The sequence below is a fragment of the Aythya marila genome (genome assembly GCF_965140915.1).
Source record: "Aythya marila genome assembly, chromosome: 3".
NCBI lineage: Eukaryota > Metazoa > Chordata > Aves > Anseriformes > Anatidae > Aythya > Aythya marila.
The window spans coordinates 70,327,522-70,354,721 of NC_139044.1; the positions used below are offsets into that span (position 1 = coordinate 70,327,522).

General features: G+C 42.0%; 1 protein-coding gene across 2 annotated transcripts in view; it reads right to left on the minus strand.

Moving 5' to 3' along the window:
- Positions 1-480: 480 nt before the first annotated feature.
- Positions 481-27,200, minus strand: part of PDSS2 (decaprenyl diphosphate synthase subunit 2) — a 110,121-nt gene continuing 83,401 nt past the window's right edge. The window contains exons 5-8 of one of the 2 annotated variants that reach the window (XM_082756642.1): positions 21,967-22,140; positions 20,146-20,277; positions 15,744-15,779; positions 481-996 (exon numbers count right to left, since the gene is read on the minus strand). In XM_082756642.1, coding sequence (XP_082612768.1) covers positions 955-996; positions 15,744-15,779; positions 20,146-20,277; positions 21,967-22,140 — 384 coding nt within the window. In that variant the 3' untranslated portion in view covers positions 481-954. Of the gene's footprint in view, positions 997-4,824; positions 7,053-15,743; positions 15,780-20,145; positions 20,278-21,966; positions 22,141-27,200 lie in introns of those variants that run through there. The other variant, XM_082756641.1, reaches the window with a different exon arrangement.

Below are 27,200 nucleotides of genomic sequence, written 5' to 3' on the forward strand. Positions count from 1 at the left end.
GCAGTCTGTACGTAATGCTACGGCACCAGGATGCCGTCTGTCACTTTTCTCTGCCACACACCTTGAAACCAAGCCAGCCTGCAGCCAGACCCCAGAGCCATGGAGTCGGCGAGGAGAGAGGAAGAGAAGCAGCCCTCCTGTGTGCAGAGCCAGCGCTCCACAAGCCATCATACGCACCTCACACCAAGCCCCTCATGGGAAAACAAGTCCCTTGCGCAGCGGGACGAGCCCCCACCGGCAACCAGGCGTCTCTCTGCCTGACTCGTGGTGCTCCCTGCATTGCCAGCCCCCCCGCTGCGTGCAGCAGGTGCAGGGGGAGCCCCCTCCCGCAAGGTTTGCAACTCGAAGTTATAAAAACATTAAATATTTAATGGCAAATGTGCCAACAGTGCGTATCACTGGATCAATGTCACATACCTCAGTCCTTTTCACTACCTGTCAGGCCGAAAGGACGTGTCTGGGCGCATTGCGCAGTCAAATTCAGAGCCTTCGCTGGCCCACGGGCAGCAACAGCGAGCAGGTAACGCGCTGCGGGCAGCACCCACACGCTGCTGGAACCCGGGCAGAGGAGAGCAGCACCGGGCACCTGAGCTTCGTTTTGTGGTTTCAACCTTCCCGAAGCAGCGCTGGAGGGCCGTGCCAGCAACACGCTGCACTGCTTGGGAAACGCTGGTTTGGAGTGCCAGGTAATCACATTGCGGGGGATTTCTTCTCAGAAACAAAGTTGTGACATGAGATTTTTTATCTATTTATTTATTTATTTAATAACGACACTGCACCTTGTTCTTAGGCACAATGGTAACTGCTGTGGGAAACTTTTCAAAACTGCTGTTTAGTAAAGACTTTACAAAGACAGGCAAGGAACATCGTAATTGCATCGCTTGCTGAACCAAGGGTATCAAAAATAGAGGATCCACGCAGCATCTCTGGATTTGAAAAATAAGCCAGTTCGTTTCAAAGCACATGTGGGCTGGAAACCTCACGCATGGAGATTAGCTGACAGAAAAAAAAAAAAAAAGTTTTGATGGAATGAACACTCATTATAAGGGAAAAAAAAAAAAAAAAAAGGCTTTCTAGCCTGAAGAGCACACTGGCAAGATGGCAAACATGTAACAGTTGAGCACCAGAGGAAAGAGAATTTGAGATAAAAGCTTAAAATAAAAATCATATCAAAGCTGCAATGGAAGATGGAGTAGGACAGGAATGTAACGGAGCTACAAGAATGGAGTAGCTGACCCAGTGAGCAATCTAAAATCTCCTCCTGCGCTGCAGCAGTTTACTTATACATCGGCTGCATCCATAGCTGTTAAAAAACTGACAAGTCTGAGCAATTTCACTCTTGGAAACATAAGCCTCTTTTAATCTCTTGGCAATGAAATCAGAGTTCTCTTTAGGTTAGTTCAGCCAAGAGCTGTGTGCCATTGCATGCTATCTCACAGCTCTGCGTTTAAAAAGAAGTAACGCTGACTGAATGCACAGTCATTGTGTTATCTACGCCATGACCAACCCCGAAGGATCAAACATGTATCCCACGAAGGTCTGCTCTTCTAAACTCTGTGTTAATTGCAAAACAGCTCAGTGCAGCCTGAGAAAACCTTTCTCTCAAAGATGTTCACATCAAATAAATTCTCTCAGAGATGGCCACATCTCCCAAGCAAGTGTGAACCATACGTTCTTGTGAACTTAGCCCTCAGATCCACATCCTGCCCATTGCTTAGAGAAACGTGTTAGCCCTGTTGCATAGTCTCCTGCTTCACTGAGATAGCTAAATTCAAATATTTGCGACAATATTTAAAAAAATAATTATAACTTGCTAAGCAGTGCAGAAAACTGGGTTTCTTTAGGAATCAGCTGGCTGATTTGCTATTTTTCCCCCCCATTATTAAAGACTTCTCTTTTTAAATGGAAGTAGCAGTGGTCAGGTTGTAGAAATCTCTGTGGAAGGAATCCTCTTTGTCTCTCTTCTCTTTTCCTTCTTTACCCTCACTACTACCGGAGAGCTACTCCTGAACCTCGCTCTTCAGGTGGACAGGAACGTTTTCTTCTGAATTTGCATTAATGTGCATTTCTGGTTCCTGGCTACTAGATGTGTTAACCCAAATTACCGCACTGCCTTGGAGAACAGTCGTGTATTTACGAAGTGAGTGCATTTTATACAACAATAAAGACATTTGCCTTTTAAATCGGAAAATTTAATCTGAACTGCTTTTTTTTTTTTTTTTTCTAAAAATTGTAGGTGTGGGGACCTGCATTTACAAGAACTGAAAAACATGCCACGTGCTTAATGGCTATTACTACAATGAAACGAGATCAAAAGCGATTGCTTTTCATTAAAAAATTATGTAAGAAATATTTCCAGTCATTGCTAACGTGACTTTTAGCAGCACCAGCCTTTAAGAAACACTAGACATTTAAACCTCATTTATTTTCCTGCAAAGATAGCTTATCTTAGCATAAGTACATCTAAAAGCCATTTCCAGCACCTGAGCAGAGATAGGGATATTCATAGTTACTGCAAATTGAGATGAAATTTTAACAAATTAACTTCCATGGGTTGACAAAAGCAAGAAAATTGTTTTATTAAGAATAAGTCTTACTAACGCAGACATTTTTCCTTTACTGTTCTCCTGCTAAACCCGTGGGTTTTTTGCTTTTTTATTTTTATTTTATTATTATGTTGGTGCCGAAAATAATGATGCAAGCAACTAAGTGTAATTGTACAAAATTATTGCCAGTGATTTGCATATGAAACACACACCTTTTACTGCCTCTAGTTAGCATTGTTCAACGAGGTTATAAATAGTACAGCTCCAATGCTGCGAACAGAAAACAGTTTTCAGTGGGCGCATGCTATGAATGAAGAAGTGTTCAGACACAATGTGCGAGTTGGAGAGCTTTCATCCAAAGTAGCCAAGAGGGAAAAATGCTTTATTTCCTCATCATGCCCTGCTTCGGAGAAGCCGGTCACATCGCACTCATCTGCAGAGAGTGAAGCTTTTTAAAACGAGGGTTTACGTTCTCGGGGAGGGGAAAAAAAAAAATAATCTGTTGGCAGTTGCTTCAGATTTTACTGGTTGCTTCCAGATAACACTTCCTTTTTATAATCTGACCTTTAATAACTGCTAAAATATGACCACTGCAGTTGATGCGAGTCATTTGGCGTAAAGGTCAAAAGCATTAAAAAAAAAAAAAATACCGGTTTTGGTGCAAGTAAAATACTCATTTTTGTGTACAATTTTAAAGCTAACCAATTTGCCCAATGTTTCAATATAAAGCAGAGAATTTCCAGCCCTTGCTGTTTGGGGGAAGGGTGAAGGGAGGGAGACGAAGCAAGACAGGCTACAGGAAAACGTTTTGAAGCAAGATTTTTATTTTTATTTTTTGCTGCAGCATTGTGCTTGTCCTGTATAATCACAGATAGGACAACATAGCTCCCGAGTGGGTTTTACAAAAACGCTGCAGAGGAGCCGGCTCCCACACACGGGGGAGCCAGAGCACGCCTCTGGCTGGCCATGCGCTGTGCACGGAGGGGTGGGCAGGGGGCGCGGGCTGTAGGAAAGCGGGCTTACCCTAAAAGAGAAGCGTGCGAATGCTAATTGCGTACTTAATTAATGCGTTTCTAGAGATTGGTTTTTGAAAGGAAGGAAAACGAGGATTTAATGCAGCGGCCACCAAAATGCGTGGCTTTGGGAAGTGGAAATATTCTTTCCTTTGAGCTGCTTTGAGACTGAAAAACTTTAGTACTTCATCATTAAGACAATATCCAGGTAAAAGGACTTTGAAGACTATGAAGAATAAAAAAAAAGCTAGGACAGGCTGCGTGGGGGACCTGTGGGAGCAAAATCCCTGAAAGTTTCCAAGGCTGGACTTGGTGTTGGCAGCAAACTCGCTCTGAATAGATTTGACTAGCTGACCTTTTGCAGCCCCTTGCAGCCAAAATTTCTATGCTCCCGTGGAGCTGGAAAAACTAGGCTGGCAGCTGAGCAGCTTTCCCCGAGACACCTATGAGCCAGCCTTCCCAGCCTGCAGCTGTGCTCTGCTCTGCGCAGATGAATTCAGCTTGGTTTCATGGCCTGGGACCTCGCATGCCCGTGACGGTCCAGCAACACAATACCTCGGATGAAGTTCAGAGGAGCAGCTGACGGGTACTTCTGGGTGAGCTGCCTGCGTTTTGGCTTGGCCTACTGGTGGCAGTGAGGAAAAGCAGACATGAAAATTCGGTGCAATTTCCTGTGCCAAAGGCCTTCTGAAATGCAGGGGCATGGAAAAGAAATGGCTTTCGTCCATAATTCTGCTAAAAAACAACCACCCCGCTCCCCAAAGCCTTTAATCAACGTACACTCTGACAGCTCCTGGTGATTAGAGAACAAAAAAGGCGTAAGACAATCAAATAGGTTATTGGTTGTTGGTTTTTGGCAATCCAAGCATGTGGATGATAATTTTATCATATATTACACAGTGTCTGTATTAAAATGGGTGTGCTTCAGATGAGGTGCTCTGGCATGTCAGCATTTGGAACAGAAAAGCCAGGTCTTAAACAAGGAGCCTGGGTTTCCTAAGAAAGGGCACCTCCATGTGCTGGTACAGAGCACCTGAGACAGGCTCCTGCTCTCCATCCTCTTCTACTTTCCCAGGACAGCTGACGAGAACACAGCTTCTGCCGCTGAGATGACTGAAACAAGCAAATTCTTTCTTCAGTCAGACCCCAGACCCCGGTTTGACAATACCACGCTTGTATTTTACCTGGAGGTAACAACGCAACTAAAATTTCTCAGTGATTAGAGATAAATTTCTTGACTATACAATCGCTTAATAGTATTGGTATGGTACAACTCAGTTTGGTTTCTTTTTAAGTTAATGTTAAGGAATAGTTTAAGTGCAATCAGAACTTTCTGATGATATAAATACAAAACAAGCTGTCATTATTTCTGCTCATTTGTCTTTATTAGTAAAAAGTACAAATAAAAAAAAGTGTACTTTCATGAAAAAAATAAACCAGGTGTACAGAGTTTTTTGCATATGTTTGATATTCCTGTCACATAACTGAGGAGAGATGGCTCAGAATATCTCCAGCCAGACCCGAGCCCCTTGCAGCCGTAAATCATGATGAAGCATTTAGTGTAGGTATGAGATAAAGATAACGTATGGCTCATTCTATCCTTAATGAGTGAAAATCAGATCCAAAAAAGCTGCCTGAAATATGACTGGGGTTGGATTTAAATATTTCCTTGCAAGCCCACGGACGATGTAAGCTAACCACTTACATTTTCACCTGCGAAGTTCCCTGAAGTTTTGCTCAGGCAGATGCCCGCGACTACCATCGCCTGGGTGCTTCTCTGCCGCCTCCACCTTCCTGCTGCGGCACCAGGCAGAGGTGAGAAGAGAGGCAAGAAGAAGAAAATGCAAGCAAGAAGGGGTCTGGTGCTGAAGACATTCTCCAAAATAAAGCAAGTCCTGAGTTTTGGACACTGCTGCCATACAATGACTGCCTCGAGTGTCCTTATTATACATGTAATGCTACAGTATAATATAGACATCATTTACACAGAACATTATGTACATCATGCAGGAGGGGTGCTCAGAACATCTTTAGAGGCTACAGTTTGTATTTCTATTGTGCATTCGGTGGAATGCAACGCGCCGGCCTGTGATAAATAAGCTGTGTGACAGAGGGGGGAGGAGTGCAGGGGGAGAAGGAGGGAGGAGAGAATTCAACAGAAATAACTCCACTTAGTGTTTGAGTGAGCGATGTAATGAAATCTGTTTGCTGTGCTAGCTGTCTCCAGATCGGGCTGTAATTACACCACAGAAGGAAGAAAGGTAGCTGAGTCTCAATCTAGATCATTTATGTAAACTCAGCCTTCTTGTCAACGCCGTTCTCGGATTGCATGCATGCAAACCACAAAAATCATCTCCGATGAACAAAACAGAGACAGTCTCGCGTTGCGGGCTCCTGATACACCTTATAAGCTTTCTGCAGCTGGACTCGAGAATCGAACACACCGAGGTTCAGAGCTTCTCCAGCGTTTTCTCCATTTTATTCAGAGTGGTGAAAGACTGAACATCCCTCGCCCCTTTCTGCCAAAAGCTGACACTTAGCCCTAGGAATTAGCATTTATTTGGCTTAAATCAACAAAAGTGTGGCAAATCCAGGAAACTGCTTTGTGTAAGATTGTGCTGCAACAAACTCCTTGATGCCAGGGAAGGATATCCCTTCCCCTAGAAGGGTGGGAAGACCTCAGCTCTTTGACCCAGCGCAGCACATTTTGTATGCACGGTCTAAAAACCAGGCGGTCGCTTCCCTTGACAGAGCCAAATTAATATTTGATTAAATATTTTAAAGCTCCTACTTACCATGCTGGACACATTTTCTCAGCCAGTTTCTCCAACGGGGACAGCGTTAAGCACGGGGTCATTTTACACACGAATACATAAAAAACAGCGTGGGGAGACACGGCCGGCCGCACGCAGGCAGATAAAGGATCTTCCCCCCAATAATTCCCCTTCGTGGTGACAAACCGGGGGCACGCCGGCTCCCGGCGGCACCTGCCTCCTCCCTCCCCGCCTCCACCCCGGCCTCCCCGGGCAGGAAAACCGCCGGCCTCCGCCCTGGCGCCGTCCCCGCCGGTGCCCAATCAATAGGCACTGATTTCCTGTCCATTTGCCGAGGTCACGCGAACGGGCCTCATTAATTATTGCTGCCTCCAGTGCGCTTCTGGCACAACGAGCAAAAAAAAAAAAAAAAAAAAAAGTTGACCTTTTTTTTTTTTTTCTTTCACTTCCATCCCTTTTTTTTTTTTTCTTTTTTCTTTCTCTCTCCCCTCCTGCACCCCCCAAATGTCGTTCGGTGCGGAGGCCGGGGCTGGGTGCCCCCAGCAGCGGCGGCGGCGGCATCAGGAGAACCTGGTGACGGCGTAGACGATGTTGGCCAAGGCCGCCCGGGCCTCCGAGGGAGGGAAGCTCTCGAGGGCCGCCAGCGCTCGGTTTCCGTGGCGACGGCACAGGTCGATGGCAGAAGTCACACCTTTGCCAGCCTTGATGGCTTCTTGCAGCTGTGGGGAGACACAGGCGGGGCGGGATGGGATTTGGCAGCACCGGCGCTGCTCCTGCCACCCTTCCAAGGGGTTGGGGCTGTTGGGAGGGCTCCCAAACCCCTCTGGGGTGTGCGGCTGCTCTGCTTTGGCTCCCAGCTCCGGCAGAGCCGCAGGTGATTTAAAACACATCACACCTGCACGGCGCTAGCTCTCCAACCGACACACAGCACAACAAAGCCAAAAAATAAAAATAAATGTGGCTATCTGGGCATTTCGAGAGCTCCCGTGCAGAACCGGCACCCCAGCCACTCACTCTCTTGTTTTCTGCAGTCAAAAGCTGGATTTTTTTTCCCAACACCCGCTGCATTCCCTGCTTTTGGAAACATGCACTGAGCTCCTGCCTTTTGTGCTACGGATTTCTATTTATACACCACGCGGCTGCACTGGTGACAGTGGACAAAAGCGAATTCTGTCGGTAAAATGGGATCTGTTAAAGTTCATTGTACGCGGCTACAGCCACGCGAACCCAATCTTCCCACTAAGGGCAGGGGATTGGAGAAAGGTGCGGTGATAACGCCAGCTGAGAAAGTAAACGCTTCCCTGGAGGAACGCGTTCACCGCAAGCTGCTGGAAGGGTTTGGCACCTAAAATGCTGGGGTAAATGACAGGTTAAATTTGCTACAAAATACTACGAATGCTTCTCCCTAAAGCACGAGACCGTTTCACAAGCTGCGTCCCAGGTGGCTTTTGTAGTTCAGTTTCATCATGGCATCAGCTTTTTTATAAAAATTTAAAAAAAAAAAAAGGGGGGTTCTTGAACACAGGTACCTACAGTAACTAATTATACGGGGTTTTATAAATTATGTTTTCCTCCAATGTCTAGCACAGTGCCCCAATTCACTTGCAAATACATCAGGATAACCTTAACACTCTAGTTTAAGTCATGTCAAAAATACCTAAGACTCACCCAAACTGTAAAAGCCATTCAGTGTATAGATACTTGCTCTTCTATACAATGAATGATGTTTCCTATCTCAGCACAGAGGTGGACTCATTATCTGTATTTAGGGATGAAATGAGTTGAAAGCATATTACAGCACTTAAGTGTTCAGGTCCCAGACCATCAAATGTTTGTTCCCCCTTTCAGTCAGGATCTTCCCGTGCCGTGCTTCGGAGAAGAACAAACCCAGAGGCACAACTCTGTTAATTCAACACGATCCCAGAGAATGGGAATCTGCCACACACCGCGGCTCTGCAGCAACAGGGGGTGGGGAAGAGGAGGTATGTGAATGGCAAGAAAAGGTGTTTCTCCCCCTTCCTTCAGTCACAGTTTTTGAGATGGGAGAAGCCACACATCGTGATGTAAACTCTGCTGTAAACTCATTAAAAATGTTTGGTGTGGCTGCTAACACTCATATAAAGACATATTGTTGATGATGACCTACGATCATCTTCTGGAAGCTGGTCCCTTCCCTGTTTACCTCATAGTCCCCAAAAACTTCCCATTTCACACTCTGCTTGCAGAATCAGCCGCTCAACCCAAGCAAGCACGCGCTGAGGCAAACCCGTGCGGATTGAGCTGACTGCACGTTACCTCTATCTCAGCCGGGGTTGTAAAAAGGAAGACAAAAAAATTAGAGGAGTACAAACTCGGCTCCTTGTAGCGAGGCGGTCATTAAGGAAATTCAGGATGTAACTCCACGGGAAGCCAGGTTTCAGTGGCCCTTCTGTATGCAAAACAACCAATTTAAGCCTTCAGCTGCACCACCAGTTGTGCTGCAGCTACGCTTCCACTCTCTCTGGCTTTGGGCTTCAGTGATTTCATGTAATGAACTTCACAAATTAAGTATTTCCAAAAAAAAAAATAAATAAATAAATCCATGTACCCAGTTTAGATGTATTATTTCTTAATTTCACTCAGATAGAAGCAGCTGATTTTTGAGGGAAACAGACAGAAAAGGAAACAAACTCCTTCAATTTGTTACTTTATAAACTTCAATTACGCTCCCTCACTGTTTTCTTCTAAATAGAGGAATCTGCTCTTCTGGTCTCCACCTACACGGCATCATTTTGTGCAAGCAGATTTCCACTTGTAGGAACAACTTCATCCATCACCAAAACACAACCTCCTTCAGAGCAGCAAGCAATAATTAAAACAGAATGCAAGTCGAAATACAGGTCGCTTAGACATTTTTCTCCAGTTGAACTGCTAGATATGCTAGAACAGCGCATCTTAGCTTTTTAGCTTTTATTCAGACCATGGCAATGAAGCCTGACTTCCTTCTGAAGGTGCCCAGAACATGAAAGCTCATAGAAGGGATCTTGTTGCTTAAATTCAGCTTTAAGAGTGGCCTTATAGTAGTGCAGCCAAGTTAAGACTCAAGAGGGAAGCAATGCTCCCTCCCAAGGCACCTTTTTTCCTCATCTATTCAGATGTTGACCAGGCTTAACACACTGAAGCTGAAAACCCTAAAGTTTTATGTCTGAAGGTTGTTCTACGAATCTAAGGAAAAGCAACACGACAACAAAATCGCCACAGGCTGGGAAAAAAGATACCCGGCTGGGCACTGGAAGCAGCAGGTTAAGAGCCACACAGTCTGCTCTGCTGTCTGCACTCGCCCAGCCTCATCCACTTGACCTGCCGTGAATTTATTTTCATTTCTTCCGTTCCCGAGTCTGTGGCTGGAAGGAGGGATGGCTCTAATCGCGAGTTAGAGAAAGAGCAAAGGAGAACAGGAGGGGAGCACCGAGGGTCCCTCGTTCTGAATGCTCTGAGCATGCACAGGAAGACAAAATGCTGAGAGGCTGGGCTCCACGTCTCCAGCTTCCTCCTTCCCTTCCCTTCCCTTCTGTATCAGCTCCTGCTTCAGCCATTGTCTATCAGCAGGTTAAGAGGAGGGGAAAAGGATGATTTCTGACCCCTTCCACCTTTAAGGTTGCTTCCCATTATCTCCCTCTGCACACATCTCTAGGCACGTCCTGCAAATAAAAGGTACGATGACACCGACTGTTCCTTGAAGATTGCCTCTTGCCATCCCCTGACCCACTGGAAAGGGGAGTTTAACACCAGCACTTTGGTCTCAGCCCCCATTTCCTATCCTGCCAGCGACAACCATGAGCACCGACCAGCTGGAGTAGGGGAATTTCCACTCAGCCCTGCGAGGTTTGCTGGGCCAGGACTGACCCGGAGAAGCAGACCAGCAGTTGGGTGGTCCTGCTGCCCCAACCACCTCACGGGCACGTGCAGAGGACTCAGAACAGGGCACACAGAAGGGATGGGAGGCAACGGGCACAGGCAGCAGCGTGGGAAATGCTGATTAGACCCAAAGAAATTCTTTTCCACCAGGAAGGAAATCACCACAACAGGTCTGTCCTTGCAGGTACCCAAAACTCAAGCGGAGAAGGCCCTGAGCTGATCCATCCACACTGGCTGTGATTTGAGCAGGAGGTGGGAGCAGACATCCCCCAGAGGCCCCTGCCAACCTCAGTTACTGCATCATTCTGTGAATAAAGCAGAGTTCAACGTACTATGTCTTGCAGTCCTCTTGTTTCAAGAAGAGAAAGAGAAATTTAGCACAGAAATTGAGCATTTGCCTGCCAGACCAACTCTTCTGGGCTCTCCTGTTGGAGAAGATGGCAAGAGGACTAAGGGGCAGCCTAGGGACTTCTGGATTTTGGAGACTGAAGAATCAATGAAGACAAAAAAACCAGCAGGTATTCAAGCACAAAGGAACAACTTTAAATCTCCTCTGTTGATATATTTTTACCTTATTTCCCAGCAAAAGTAAAAATAAGATTCCTTTTAGACAGTTCTACGTACAGAGAACATCAAATTCGAGGGTAGGTGGGGAGTTGAAGGAAGACTCTGTGAATACATGGTAAATATTTTGGCTGTACTAGATTTTCTGTGCAAAGGGAGAATAAGAACATTCTCTTTTTTTAATGATCAAACTTTGCATTAATTATTTCAGTGACAAGGTATCAGCAGGCAACTTCAGAAAAATGTATTTTTTGCCTCACAAGAATGACCCTAAACAGCTTAATTTCCTGTATACTGAAAAACATCACGTGTTCCCTCTGATCTTGAAGTGAGCTAAACTATTCTAAATTTCTGAAATGTACAGTACCCACCAAAATAAAGAAAACCCCTATAATACAGAATTTAAACCGGTCTGTCTCTGAGTGATTGACTTGTGTTAAGTGTTTACAGTGCTCTGCACTTGTTTTTCTAAATTTTTCTCCTTTGTGGGAACACCGTGCTCAAAAAAAACCCCTGGAATAGACTGCTGAAATGTTACCTTGAAACAGCACCGGCGCATTTTATAGTTGGCAGATGAACCTTTTCAGATTTTTCCTTTGTTTCTGCGGTACCTTGGAATGTCTCGGCATTCACTTGCAGTTCTTGTGGCTGGACACGGGTTTATGCTCTTCCTTCTCAGTGTGGGCTTGGCAATCATTTAAGTGCATCACTTCAGAGTGTCATATAATACTTTCTTTTTTTAATCTTTGTTGGTTATATGCAGAATAATATGCCACTTGAAATTGGGGCAGTAAATGCATTTATCCAATATTTTCTTAGATTTTTTTTTTTTTTGAACATAAAAGGTAAAGAAATGCATCTTTTATGGGCACACCAGCCTACAGAAACTTCTATTAATAGAATATGATTTATTTTCCTCACTCAACTGACAAACAGCTGAATTACCTTTTTACTTCAAACTAAAAAAATCCCCTTCTAGAAAAAGAGAGCAAATCTGGAACGAGCCACCCCCAACAGTACAGGAGAGATGGCCTACTTACAGGGAGCGCTGCCACCCCAGCTGTTACGCAGTCCTGGTAATGCATTTTGCCAAAAAATTACAAGGCATCCTGAGCTGCACAGACCTTTCAACTTTTTAGAAAGGACTCCTCCTCCTTATGCCTTTCCAGGCCTTTCACAATGAACTTGACAAGGCCTATTAGCTTTCAAATCTAAACGCTAGGTATATGATGAACCAAAAAGCATGACTTTCTCCCATCTCAGTAACACAAGTAGCCACTATTAATTGTCATCTTAGCACACACAAGCAATTGATTTGTTATTTATGCTAAAAAACATAATAGTTGTTTGCTTTAATGAAACAAAAGTTGGGTTGTGTTCTTACCCCAAAGAAGCCCTAGAAAATTCCCACTAATAAAAAACAATGCAAATGATTTTTGGTAGTGGCTGTACACCTCAGGGATTTGGCTAACACTTACCTTTCTCTACAGTTTAGCCAAGGCCTAATTTTTTTCCCATTTTTCTTCTCTAGCTCTTTCCTGCCGTATGTGGAGCCAAAGCCTTCGTGCCATGCAGCGTACGGATGGCTGGATCTACTGCTCCTTGACTCACCTGCTGCCAGTACAGCACAAAACCTGCTCCGTGTTAGCATCGTGCCTGGTGCTCCATGGACAAACCAACAAAGCATGCTACAGCACTGCTGATGTACCCTACTTCCCATGCCAGTCTGGGTGAAAGGACTTCACAGCAAAGCAAGTGAGCAGGGATACATTAAAAAATAGTTTTGCTATGTCCCCTTTCACTTGACTTCATTTATCTTTTATGACTTCTGCATTAAGAAAAACAAGAAATTCTTCCTGCAGTGAATCTAACTGGCTGCAAAACAGAGGACTTTGCATACCTCATCCTTACCTTGTAATTATTCTAGAGCCTTGGCCAGAAAATAAGAATTATTCATTCCTGGCACTGGTTGTGCCTGTGTTACTGTCACTTAACAAGTCTGTACAATGCCTTCAGGCCACCATTAAGGCCTTGATTTCAGTGGAGGGCTTTTAATCAATATTATAAAATAGTAAGTAATTCATTCAGGATCTCCATTTGTTGTTGCAGGGTTACACAGCTTATCTGGCATGGCAAAGAAATTGTAAAATGTATAAAAGCTTTTTGTTTTTAAGTCTGAGATTTTTGCTAAAATATGACATACAAATTTGGATGACAGGCAAGTCGCTGCTGCTTTCAGTGACATTCATGAGCTCTGTCTCTGCCATATGTTGGTACTTTCCCTTTTGTTATCTGAGAAACACCACTAAAACAGATCTGCACCTACTTCTTCATCTCTGTAAGAGACTTTCAAACAACACAATGATGGATCAATAATTTGTCTGGATGTGCTGTGATGGGGTAGCAAAAAAATCAGAGTGCAACATTCAGATACTGACGTGAGAAAATAAGTGCCTTTGTGATATCAAAGTCCTTCTGATAAAAAGATTGATATGCTGGGGAAAAAAAAGTACTAGCAATTTTGCAGAATATACTGACCTTATTGACATGACAGTCTCGGGTCCAATTAAATTAATGAAAAGTATTTCACATCTATATTTATCTCAGTGCCCTCACTAAATTTACTAGCACCATCTAGATTTTATTTTTGCCTCTGGAAAAACTCAGGGATGCCATTTTAATATAACGTGCATCAAGCACACATTTCCAAAGTTCCTGAGCAGTCTCAAAATGGAAATAAAATAAGACCTTTGCCTTTCAAGCAGTCACTTTGGGTAAATCTCCATTTCTAATTTTTACCTTCATTCATTATTTTAATTGAAAGCTGCGGTGAATAAGGTGAAATATTCTTAAGCAGACAAACCACTGGCAGTTTTTATATACATATATTTATGAATTCTAATAAAGGAACAGCATTTTGCTCTTATGCAAGCGGCATGCTGAATAATAAGTTCATAATAAAAATAAAGAGAACAGAAATAATATAGTTTTTCAGAAGCTTTGCAACTATTTTTTTTGGCCTTTGGTTTCACACAATTAAAGAGATGTTTCAAAGACTCAAAGAGAAGCAAGCCCCCAAATTTGATTAGGTATGTTCAAGTAGTTCTAGCAACTAAATAGGAAGATGAGAGCGGTCCTCGATGCTTGAAAAGACAGAGCAAATGTGCAAAACACTGACACTGGTGGTATAAAGACATCACAGCAAAGGGCAGAAAAGAAATACTCATTTGTCCTGCACAGTACGCCTTCTAATTGGCCGTGTGCATGCACTGGCCGAGCTGCTATGCTGGGGTGAGCCACAGGTTACTGGGCTCATTGAGCATGGATGCAACTAATGACCACTTTGACTTTAAATGAAGAAACCTAGAAGAGAGGGATGTGACACCGCAGTTTTGAAACAGACTTCTACCAAAAAAACAAAGTTGATTACTGATTGAGCTCAAAAAAGGATGGAGAATTTTTCACTATCATTACTAAACTCCTAATATCTGTGGCTTATGTAAAAGATCATCACCCTGAGTACTGAAATCATGTGCTTCCTGGCTGAAGTCATTTACATGAAATAAAAAACTTGAGGAAGGTTTTTTTTTTTCCCTCCCTTTCCTTTTATTGAAGTGTCCAAGTAGCCTAGTCACACTGTAGGTTTTTTAATTTCATCTGAACAATCCAAAATACGAAATCGTTCAAGTCAAAATGCAGAATACAATGACATAAATAATTCAGTACAGCAATTTTAGAAGCAGTTCCACCCCCCTCCCTCCCCTTTTTTTAAGCTACGGAAATGACATTGAGCATGTCACAACTGTAACAATTAAAAGGCACAAATCCATTCTAGATTTACAAAAGCAAGGAGCCTAGCCTGAACATTCACAGAAGTATCTCATATACTCAGACAAATTTGAGGAAAAAGAAATTTGGGGCTCTCAATGGTCATTTAGAAAGTGACAGTTTTATAAGTTTTTCTGTTGTCAAAAAAGAAAAAAAAAAATACCAAACCAAAAGGACAATGTTTTTAAATAGCAAACTAATGCTCAGATCCTTTTCATGTTCAAACAGGAACGAAAGATGATAATCCAAATTTTCAAAATACAGAATAATTACAATAGAATTCTGACTTGTGTGTGTGTTAGCTTTCTACTTCAGCAGCACAGTTTGTAATGTTCTTTCGGCTCCACTTCAAGAAGCAATTCTCAATCCTCTGTGCACAATAGTTTGTCTATTATTTCTCACTGATGCTGGAGATAAATAACTGGACCCTCACGATCTACTTAAGACTTCAAACAACTCAGCCTCATGCTCAGCGAGGGACTTGGGGACACAACCTCATCTTCTGCTTCCACCATGGGTAAGTTGTTCTCTAGCACTGAACCAGGGGAACCTTCTCAGCCACCTCCTGCACTTCTCTAAGAGCTTTATGGTGCCCCTGGTACTTTTTTCAGCTGACAAGCTAGTTACTTCAGGCCTGCCTTTACTATAGGGCTGTCCCAGGAGCAAATACAGTGGTGACTGAGCTAAAAGCTGCAATGGGCACTGACAGAAACACAAATTATTATAAAATGTGTGTAGGTGTGTGTATTTTTAATATATAGCATAATTTTAGGGTGAGATAAAGTAACACACACTATCAATAAGTAGAAATCACTGATGGAAACTAACTTGCAAATGACTGCAGAAAAAGACAGCAAAAGCCACGACAAACCTCATTTCAAAACTAAATTTGGGGAATGGAATAAATATTATTAAATGACTGTGTTTGATACTTAAAGGGTAGATGACTATTACTTGCTTCTTAAATCAAGAAATAGCAGAAGCCATTCTCACTCCCTCCACATACACAAATTGTAACTTGACTTAAATAAGGAAGTTTCTCTTGACTGTCAAAAATAATCTTGAAAATTTTACAGGAAACATTAAAAATAAAAAAGTAGAATTAAATGCAATTCACTGACCTTTTTGTAGTCCATTATATTTCCTTTTCCTTGTGCCTTAAAGAGAAAGAGAATACATATATATGTTATTACCTATTGCAAACTAGAGCTATGAGAATAAAGGATGCTATCAAAGACCTACTACTTAAAACATAACTGACTTTCTCTAGGAATCTGATGCAGAAATAAAAAAAAACAAAATTCAAGCAAAGGTGTTATCAGCTTGTCCAACATAGTTCTGTTTCAGATGAGAGCTGCAAACGCTCACTGTAATTTTTTATGACATGTTGTTGTTAAACATTTTTTGAATCCAAAATGTTATGGTCTTAAGAAATCTTGCTGCTTGCACTAATTAATCTCTCCCATGAATTTCTGAAATAAACTATAATTTGTATCATCAATAACAAGATTGAACTTCTTAAAAGAGAACACTTCTATATTCATAGCAATTTGCACACAGTTAATAACAAGTCTAAAGTTGATCCTCTCAGAGTATGTCAGGACCGTGTCAGCACTATTAGACTGATGTTAGATATACTAATTCTGCTTTTGGTTTACAATTGTATTTATCTCCTAATACAGTCAGAAAGGAGCACGAATACATTTCAAGTCCTTCTTGCCCAGATGCAGAAAGGCACCTAGTCCAAATTCCTTAGTTTTGTCACTGAGTGATATGGAAAAGAGGATGTCTCTGCCTTTCTCACTTAGTGATTCTTAATGTTGGAGCCAGAGTGTTCCTGCTTGGCCAAACTGAAGCCCTTCCCTTTGGTCAAATCCAGCTGTATCATTATCACCTTGTTCAACTTCAGTTTTTCTCTTCTCAGGTGCATTGAGAAATAAATCATGACTTTCTTTCCCTCTAGCCCCCATGAAAGAAGCCCACAAACCTCACTTCTCTTGGAAGGATGCAGATGAGGACCTGGAGAGGTAGCGGTCCTTTCTGAGGACCTAGGAGAACAGCCAAGAAGAGCTGGCCAACTGGCCGAAGGAGAAGAGCTGAGGCCTGCGCTGGAGAGGAACACTGTGTGGCAAGCACAGCTTTGAGGAGATGTTGCCAAGATGGCACAGATTTGGAAAACGAATTAATTTTTGTAGGGAGGAAAAACAAAATAGAGAAGAAGAACTGATAAGAAACCAAGCAACCAGAACAGGAAGGAAAACAGTGGGAAACAGAAGGGATTTCACTGGAGGAGAAAGGCGACTGGCCCACAAAAACTCTTTACTGCTCTTCTTATGATTCTCCTTATTAAGAATTCAGCTTTTCTGGAGTGTGCATTAAGAGAACAGCCTGATACCATTCAGGACTAGTAAAACCACTGCCAATAACCACTTCCTTGTTTGTGTATTCCCATCCCCCCATGACTCAAAATGCATCAAATAAGCAGATGGTTTAAGACAATGCTTTTGGAGCAGGTTTTTAGGACTAATGCTTTCCAGGATTTTTTCTTTCTCAGATGAGATGGCCCCTGTAACACATGTTCTTACAACCTGTCCTTCAGGAATGCTTGACAAACCACTTCGTAAATGTTTTTTCTTCCAGTCCTGCTTCTTCTGAAAAGGCTCAGAAAAATATGTGGAAAGGTTCAAGGATTATAGAGGCCTGGATGAGACAGTTCTAGCTTCTGACTTATTCCCTTTTTCATATTCAAATGCTGTGGGCTAAGACAATCCCTATATCTGAGGGATTCTGCTGAATTTCTTCACTCAAACTTTGATCTTTTATACCTCATTGCTTAGATGTTGGATGCCTATTGAAGGTGGAGAATTTTTGTACTTGTCTAGTGAGAGATATCCCTATGTGGCTATAAGTTGCCAACTCTTCTGTCTTCTGACCTCTAGGATATCTTCCTTCACGTAGCCCTGGGTTATCTACTAAATTTTAAGATTACGAGGCTATCCAAAAGTTCAGTGGGAGTGCATTCGGTGACTATTTTATTAGTTTATCTGAAGATGAGCATTTCTTTGTCTACAGCAGTATTTCCTAGGAACCATTTAAGATTGGATCATTACTTTTTTTTTTTTTTTTTAATATTCATTTCAGGACATTACTCCAACCTACATTCCTTTTAAAATAGATACCTGACCAAACAGTTCATTAGGCTTTCGAGTTTAAATGCAAAAAGGGGAAGGATTTTGGTGGTGAGCTCAGTGAGAACAGGAGAGATTCTGGTCTTTATGGATGATCATTCATTCATGCAGGTATCTTTGTGTATGTGCACACATATATGCATGCCCACACTTTTCTTTCCCCTCCTATGACAAGGCTTCCCTCTGCATACATCCTAGATCCCTTTTAAGGCAGTCTCTGAATTCCACCCAAATCAGAAGCTAATCTTCTCAAAACGCAAATATTCGGTGTTGATGCAGCCTTCCACACCTGGATATCTGGCGTGTTCTGCTCTTTCCAAATCAAGTGACAAGGGGGCTTCTAAAAGGTCTCCAGCTCAGCAGCAGGAAGGTGCATACAGCTGCCTGTGTTCAAAAGCTACCGTGGCAGCAGCGCCTGTGTCTGGACCTCGGGTAAGGGAACTGTGGTGAAACAACCACACAAGTCCTGGGCACTCCACAGCAGTTCAGGCATCCTTGATGAAGACGTTTATGAAGGCACTGAGTCCTGGAGACAAGCTTTCTGAGCAGTATAGACTGCAGAGGCTACCAGGTACAATACAGCTCTCTGTCCTCTTTCCTGAACTCTACGACCTTCCTGCTGGAGGAGGAAGCTGCCATGACAAGGTGCTACCTCGAACCCATCACATGAATGCTCATACGGACAAGCAGTTCAAAGGAGAAAGCCAGATTACTTAACAGGTTCATAACGTGATTTCCATATGCCTAGTCACAACTCAGCTACTAGAAAAAACTGACAAGGACAGAGTATATTGTGCACGCTTCGCCTATTTATACCACACAAATGACACTGCAGAAGAGGGTGGCTTATGAGCACGGCGTTATCTGCCAACACGACAAAGCCTCTGGTTTGAGTGCTTGGCCTGTCTTGAATGTCACATAGTGAATATGACTGCGGATGATATCTCAAAGAGCTTGTAGTTAATGAAAAGTAATTTTCCCTTCTAAATCATTAAAAGCCAAGAAAGGCTCCTGGACTAGACGTTCCACTTTGTATTTAGCTAAAGTAGCAGTTAGCAGATACTTCTGTGTAGAGCATGTCATTTCTTTTATTTTTTTTTTTCCTTCAGCAAGAACTGCTTCATTGTTTCTACAATGCCCATTTTTGGTATGAGAATTAGCGAGCAGACAGACGGCACTCCTGGAATCCTGCAACCTCCTCTAGATCCTGCAGATGGGAAATGGTTTCAAAGCTTTTATGAAGTGTGCTGTGGTAATACCATTATTCTCCAACTGCAATCATCCAAATCCATTTACATTCAACTCACACATGAGCCTTGTGTTGAGACGGTAGAATTCCAAAATTTCTCTTCATACGCTATAAACTATCAACCCTTAATTCCCCTAATTTCAAAATGACAAAAAGTTCATTTTGGTTCATGACTCATACACACACACACTGCACCCCTGCAAGGCTGTGGATGCTGCACGTAAGTCCCAAAATTTCACTGCACCTCTTGCTTGTGGTATGTGAAGGCAGGCTGCAACCTGGCCATCATAAAGGCAGAACTAGCAGAAGCTCAAACTTCACACCCTGTGATGCAGAGCTCTGCTTTCAAACCAGGAAGGGAAGGAGCCATCATCAGCAAGCACATCTTGAAAGAATATGTTTGATAATAAGCTAGTTCTGTGCAAAGACAGCAAACTTTCTACTGAAGAATCTGTATAACAACAGCAGGAATTTCCACAGTATGCACCACAGATGTTTAGACAGGCAAAACATGTCTCATTGATGCAGGAACACGACAGCATGCTTAATTTTGGCCATTTTTTGGCATTCCCCCGCCCCCTTCTCTCCCTGCCGTCTTGTAGAGTTATCAAGTTGTATTTCAACACCCAGGAAGCTATTCATAGATCTGAACCCACAGTGCTACATGGTTATGTAAAACAGATACACGCCTATGCCCTTCCTCTTTTAAGTATTAGAGAAAAAAAATATGGCAGAAGGAAACATGTACCTACCTTATGGCCACCGTAGGACAAAGTTCTTTGCATCACACTGACAGTGAAAGTAGCTTTAAGCTAAGACATGGGACTTTGCAGAAGTAGTGAGCAACAGACATATGCTCTATGCAAATGAACGTGCTTGTTACGCTGACACACAGAAGTTTAACGGAGCTCATTTATCAGCTCCTTTGATTTTACCCTCACAAAAGCATGAGAGAGTGGTGTTAGAGAGCAGAATTAACCTTTGTGTCTTGTCTGTTATCAGTTTCTAGGTTTCTCTGCAGATTGAGGCAAGGAAGAGAGATACAAATGGCAGAACTATGAAATGCTAAACAATGCTTTAATTTACCTCTCTGATTTGTTTAATCCACGCATCCCTTCCAAGGAATTCCTGATGAAAGACTGCAGGAGCACAATTCAAACTGAAGGCCATGATGTCACTAGAACTTTCTTTAACAAATGGCTGAAGGTCCGAGTGTAGCTGAAAGAGAAGAACATCTTTCTTGTGTTTCCAGAAACAGCCTGCACATTTACCTCCCGCCAGCACCGATTCAAAGTCCGTATCCTGATTCTATACCTCCTTGCCATTTTCTGCTTTGACACTTGTATTTTAGTTGCACTTCAAGTTTGGGGGAGGGAGAGGAAGAGAGAGAAGCACTGCAGTGGCAGAAAGCTGTGGGGAAGATAAGTATGTAGAGTAGCTCCAAAGAAATATGTGAAGGAGAGCTTGCAGAGCTGAGCAAGCGGTGGGACAGCCAGGTAGGGAACTGTTGAGTGGGAGGAAATGGAAAAAACATAAAGGGAAGAATGATCTAGTCTTTGCTGGAAGGAAGATCGATTTTTCATCTGTGAAGGTAACACACTCTACTTTTCAGTACCTGAGGAAATTTATGCAGTATGATCTCCTTTCTGACAAAGGAAACGTTGCATAGCTAGTAGCTTTCTATGAAAATCATATAATCCTTTATATACAACTATATTAGTCAATAGTGAAAGTATTAATATTAAAGCGTACGCAAAATGTTACAGCTACAGTCTGCACTACAAGCAGTTTATTCATAGAGTTGTACCTCATAATAGCACATAGTGGTATTTCTGCGGCAGCAAAGTTATGCTTTAGAAAACCACTTCCTTTTCCTGGAGGAACTAGAAACTGTCTAAATCAACTGAGCAGAAGTGGATGGGAGGTCTGCTTGCCCAGCTCAGCCTACATCTGTATTTGCAAGTAGTGCAATACAGGAGGAGTGGATCTGTAGGGCAAAACACGAGTGCTGAGGACCTGAGCTTCCACACTGCATTTTGCTTTAGACTAGCTCCAGCTGTGGACTGAAAGACTTCCAACTGCTGGAGAACAACTTTCAGTCCAGTCTCCAGTGAAGAAAACCCAGCTTACGGACACTGAGATATTCTAACAAAAGTGCACTAAGTGGGGCACTCCCGACCTGAGCTGAAATGCCAACACAGATACACCTCTGTGCAAGGCCTGTGCATGGCCACTGCCCTGGGCAGCCTGTCCCAGTGCCCGACCCCCCTCTGGGTGCAGACCCTTTCCCTAACCCGCATCCTGACCCTCCCCTGTCCCAGCTCCATGCCGTCCCCTCGGGTCCTGTCGCTGTACCCAGAGAGCAGAGCTCAGCGCCTGCCCCTCTGCTCCCCTCGTGAGGGAGCTGCAGGCCGCCATGAGGCCTCCCCTCAGCCTCCTCCTCCCTAGGTTTAGGCTGTTCCTGTCCTCATCTGGTTGCCTCCCTCCTTGTCCACCTCCTACCCCCTCTCAAAGTTACCTCCACAGCAGTTGAGTCAGAAGGGAACACATGCAGATACTTCAGCCACAGGTACAAACCCCTGCATGGTGGCAGCTGAAACCCAACACCTGCATCCTTCTGCGGCTCCTGCTGGGACTTTCCCCCAGACTTTAACAGGGGGATTTTCACAGAGTCTTGAATGAAACAAGCCACATGGCTAGAAGTGTGACTGTGCCAGTTCATAAGCACTGTTCCTACCAGCAGTTTCTGCAATCATTTTCATACCAGGCAGCAGCCACAACTTTCCACACCACTGACCTACTGGCAAAGGTCTCCAGCATAGTGCTATTACAGAACAGAGCTCAGGAGCAACACATCTTCCCAGTCTTTCCATTTTTAAGATCCCAGAATGAAAGAGAAAGGTGTACCTTATGACTCATAGACATGTGCTTTCCATACTGAAACGCCATGTCCTGAATCTCAGCGCTGTGCTTTGCTAGCTCCATTGCAGCCTGGCAGCTCTTTGCCAGCAAGGCACTATGTGACAGGAAAACCTGCTCCTTCCACGTAGATATCCCGATGTCATCTGTAAGACAGTTCTCCTGCAAATGAAAAGAAGGTGAAAATGAAAACACCAAAACTGCAACTGTGTCAGCTTGTGGAAGTCAACAGCGTGGCACAGGGTAACACCACGCATGGGGAGTAACAAAACTCTGGGTGTCAAGGTGCCAACGAGAAGGGCACTCGTTTGGGGGATGGGGAGAGAAAAAAAAATAAAATGAAAGAATAAACGTGCCAGCAAACAAATTCTTATTTTTCAGCTCAAAAAGAACAACCCACAGAATATGTGGGGCTGTCAATATATTCCACATAAATCCTTTTCTTAATGACTGTATCAATACCTCGAACGTTAACAGTCGATTAGATTGCTCTGGAGGTAATGGGTGGAAAAAAAAAAAAAGAAGAAAGAAAAAAAAAGAAAAGAAAAAAGCAAAGTAGATCTGCATTTCAGCCCCTTGCCAGTAAACAAGAACCAGCAACCCCAAACAAACAGGGGATGCCATTTCAGAAGTCACTGTAATTTCTTCCTTGCAGTTAAGAAAAAAGATGAATCGCAAAAGGAATAAAAAATGCTTAAATAATTTAATTGGAAAGATGAATGGCAGTGACGGAGGATTCATATCTCTTCCCTCCCATATTAAGGATGAGGAAAGACTGAAAGTATTAAAAATAAATAAATATAGCCCTGCTTTAGCAATGTCAGGTATTAATTTTCCCAAGGGACTGACAGAGATCTCAGTGATGCCTCCAGTGAACTTTATCACCTTGACTGTCATGTCAAAGATGTTTAACACTTCTTAAAACCCTCTGTATCCAAAAAAAATAATTTGAATTACTTTCCACAAAATGGAAGCATGTGTTAGTTAACATGAACCCAGGTTTCTTCCCCCAAACCCTAATCCAATTGTACCAACATTTTACTATTTTACTAAAGGGTCTTTAAAGCTAGACATGACTTGAAATCTTTCCCACATACCCACGTTTCTGTCACACCTGTAGGTATTCTCTAAAGAAAGGAGGTGGAAAAAAAAGAGAGAAAAAAATTCCAGACTGATTTGTTTAGAAAAAACTAAAATCCGTAATGAGAAACTACAGAAAAAATTTCAAGCATATATATCTTAAAAAAATTGTAATTTCTCAGTTCAGTCAGATTTATAGCATACCCTTAGCCAAAACATTTTCTTAAAGAGTGATTTAAAATCTTCCAATATAACAAGTCTGTTCCTTCAACGTGATGTCAATTAAATTACTTCGAAATGAGTAAGTAGTAATTCTGTGTGACCCTATAATTTTCTCACAAGGTATTATCTGTCGTGAAATTGGTAACCAATGAAAGAGAATCCATCCGCACAGGTCTAATTTTCCTCCCTTATGGCTATCACCCAGAAGTGCTGCGTTACGCGGGAGAGGATAATCTGAGACTAATGGAAAAAAGTAGGAGGATTCTGCAGTGCCAAGTAACACAGGGCTGTATCAAAACCCCGTTGCTTTCAGACACACTATTCACTTCTACAAGGAACGGGAAGAGCAGAGAAACCACATGTTTGCTATTATGCATGTGATAACTTACAAAGTCGAGCCCGAACTTTCCTCGTGTTTCGTTTTACTGTAGTATTTTTGTTTTAATATCTTAACTCAGCCCAGAGCATGTGCAAATTCCCATGACTGGCAAAATGTCAAAATGAGCATTTAATTCAAGTAGTTTCCTATGTATTGAGCTGCTTTTTCTTTCTTTTTTTTTTTTTTTTCCACTCAGATATAGATCAATTTATTTTAAATTTAAAATCAGGAGCTCTTGGAAGACGCAACATAATCTTTTCCTTAACAACCAATCTGCTCTTAAAAAAAAAACAGAATTTACTAAAATTTGCTGGATGATACTAGAAATTGGCAGTGATTTTTATAATTACTTGTTTTAAATCCAACCAAGACAAAAATGCTCTAGAAAGGTATCCTGACATAATGTATTAAGTTGAAAGATACAGTATTAGTCTTAAAAACATAGGTATTGTGAATCTGTGGGTACAGAAAGAAACGAGGTCTAAAAATGAATTGTGTCCATATGGACCTGCTTTAGCATATGAGCTTGCACACCAAAATATAGCTGATTTTAATCACAGAAAGTCTTATGACCACATAACTCTAAAGCTTCTGCTTGTTGAGAGGGCAGGAGCAGACACAACCTGTCTTTAGCAAAAATTTCCAACAAACCAAATGCCATTTTTTCCCAAAGATAACTCTCCTGTTATACCACTGTTCAAAAAAGGACACTGTATTCTTACAAGTTAGGTAAAGAAATAGCTAAACATTATTTTAAAACTTTAAGGGAAAAAAGAAACTAGTTCTAGATTCTGAGAAAACTGACGTACTGGTGATGCTTATTATTTTTACACAATTTTTTACTCATTATTATTATTATTATTATTATTATTATTATTATTATTATTATTATTATTATTATTATTATTATTATTATTATAGTCAGCAGGGGATATTTCCAAGGATAAAGATGACATTAGATATCAGCTAGCCCAAAAGATTCCTAGTGAGTCTTTCACTCCAAGTAAAAACCTTTTAAACATTTAAACTCACCAAAATCAATTCTGGCTGTAGCTGACAGTGCTCAGATATTTGATTAACTAATGCCTACAGACTGACCCCATTAAAAAGTTCTGCCCCCAAGAAATGGGTCTAGATCCCAACCTACTCTCCTGCTGGGGTAGCAGAAGCTGGGTGAAGAGACAAATTCCTCAGCATCTCCCAAAGAGAGCAACCAATTCCAGGTCCAGATACAGTTTGGGGAATGCTGGCATGGGAGCATGGTGAAAATACTTGAACCCACCTTGGTCAATCACTGCTTCCGTGTGAGTTATGCTCAGCTGAAATGGTCCTCAAGGGTCTAATAGCAGCTTTGCTTTTCTTGCGTACACGTTTTGACAAATCACTCACAATTTGAAAACTTCAAGAATCAGTGTTTTAAAAATGAATTTTCCAAAGCAGTAACTGCGAATGGGAAATTAGGAACAGCTGAGGGTGCTCCCACTTTTATTAATGTCAAGGTCAGTTACTGCTTTGTGAGAAAGAAATTGGCTAGTTGAGGTTTTTCTGTTAAGCTATTACTATAATTTAAATCCGGTCTGAAACAATCATCCCAAGCAACAGGAAACAGCAAGAACTCTCAGAAAATGAAATCACGGGGCAAAATACGTTATCATAGCCATCAGGAAGGGCAGCTTTTAGTAGTTACAGCAGTAGTTAAAGCATCCCCAGTGCAGGAGTGGCATTTACAATAACTCAGTTTGATTTGTTACACCAGAGAAGATGCTTACACACAGTTCAGCTGAAAACTTAATTCAGGAAAACATGAATGAAAACTCTATCTAAGAAGCACACAAAATCATTTGCAAAAACAGGAAGGAGTAGAAGTCAAAGGACTTTTCACTTCAGATATAGTTTGTATGAAGGGAAGCTTTATTTTAATACGATGGCAGCTCTGTCTTAGCCATCTGCTGTTGCACGAAATGATGAAAATGTCTGAACCACTTACATATCAAACTTCAGTTCAATTTTCCGTGGGCAAAGAATCTACATAAATACAGAGAAATACTCTGAAATAGTTCTAGCATTTAAAGGTTTTAAATTAGATAGTTCAAGAATTGCCATTTTACATAAATAAACCCAATACAGATACGAGTCTCTCTATAGCAAGACTCTGCAAAACATCTTGCATGTGTTTCTTGTAAACTTTAAACAGATGTATTCCTGCTTGCTGAACATCACAGGACGTGTTTTATTGGTCTGTTAATACATCTTTTCAGTGGTTTTGGAGGAAGAAGGGAGACTGCAAATTGGTCAATAAAGCACGCCACTGACTACCTAATCCTTTTACTGTCAAGTAAAAAGAAAAAAATGAAAAATCATAATAAATTAAAATATCCACATCTGTTAGTTTTAAATCACTCTGGAAAAGCTTAGCACTTAAAGAACAAAAGCAGCAAACAAATAGCATTGGCCTTGTTTCTAGCTATGATTTCTACCCACCCTCTTCCCCAACACATTTACCTACTCTTTGCAGGTACTCTTTACTCAGATTCTGTATTTTATCATTCCCTTTTGTCTTGCAAAAGAGATCTTTTTTAAAGAAGAGCTCTGACTGCTGCCCTGCTACCAGGTCATTTACATTACTCAAAATTAAATTGATTAACCTTCTATGGTAAAATTTATAACAAGTAATGGATTTGTTAAGCCAGACTCCTAGCAGCCCAGCTGATGAACATATGCAGCATCCCAAAACATTATTCCTCAGAGCAGGACTGGTGACCAAACATCGAAGAATGGCTTTGCAGGAAAGTAAATTTATTTTCAATTTAAAATTCTATTAGTTGAAAACAAATACCTGTTAATTCTCTATTTGGTACAATGACTACTTGATCTACATATGAATTATACCCAATTTTCAAACAATTACACTGAAAATTTCCAAAATACCTAGCAGCTCCTCCAGCCATCTGAACAACACGTTAGAAATAGCATTACATAACAGTCTCATTCTGATACTAAAAATGAGTTTTGGTAACGCACATCTAGCATCAGCCAGAATGCTCTGGAGGTGAGAAAAAAAGGAACGCTGCCGATTGCCGTGAAAACCCGTAATGCTTCGAGACGGCGAGAATGGTCTGCCAGGTGACAACCAAGAGCCAACACACAAGTTCTGCTCTCCATCCTGCTGCTTTGAGCTTCCACATACTGCTCTTCCCCTTTATGTGAAGGGATAGAGACTTCAAAGTGCTCTTCATTGGTATTTGTTAAGTGATCTGGGATATTAAGAGAGAAGGTGAGCTAGCAAACATTTTAGAAGCCTTCAGTCTTCTAAAAGTAGGAAACAGAGACACAGTGGCAATGTTTTTTTTCTGTTAAAATAGATATTGTGATCACAACTGAGGGCCAGATAAGACAGCTTTGCACTCACTAAAGGCATATATTTTTATTTCCAAATCAGACCTAGACGTAGGAGAGGCAGATGGGAACCAGAATTGTCCTTTACTCACAGAATTTTGGGTTCTGAGGTGGAACTTGGCTCACAAAGCTGCAAAGATTTATC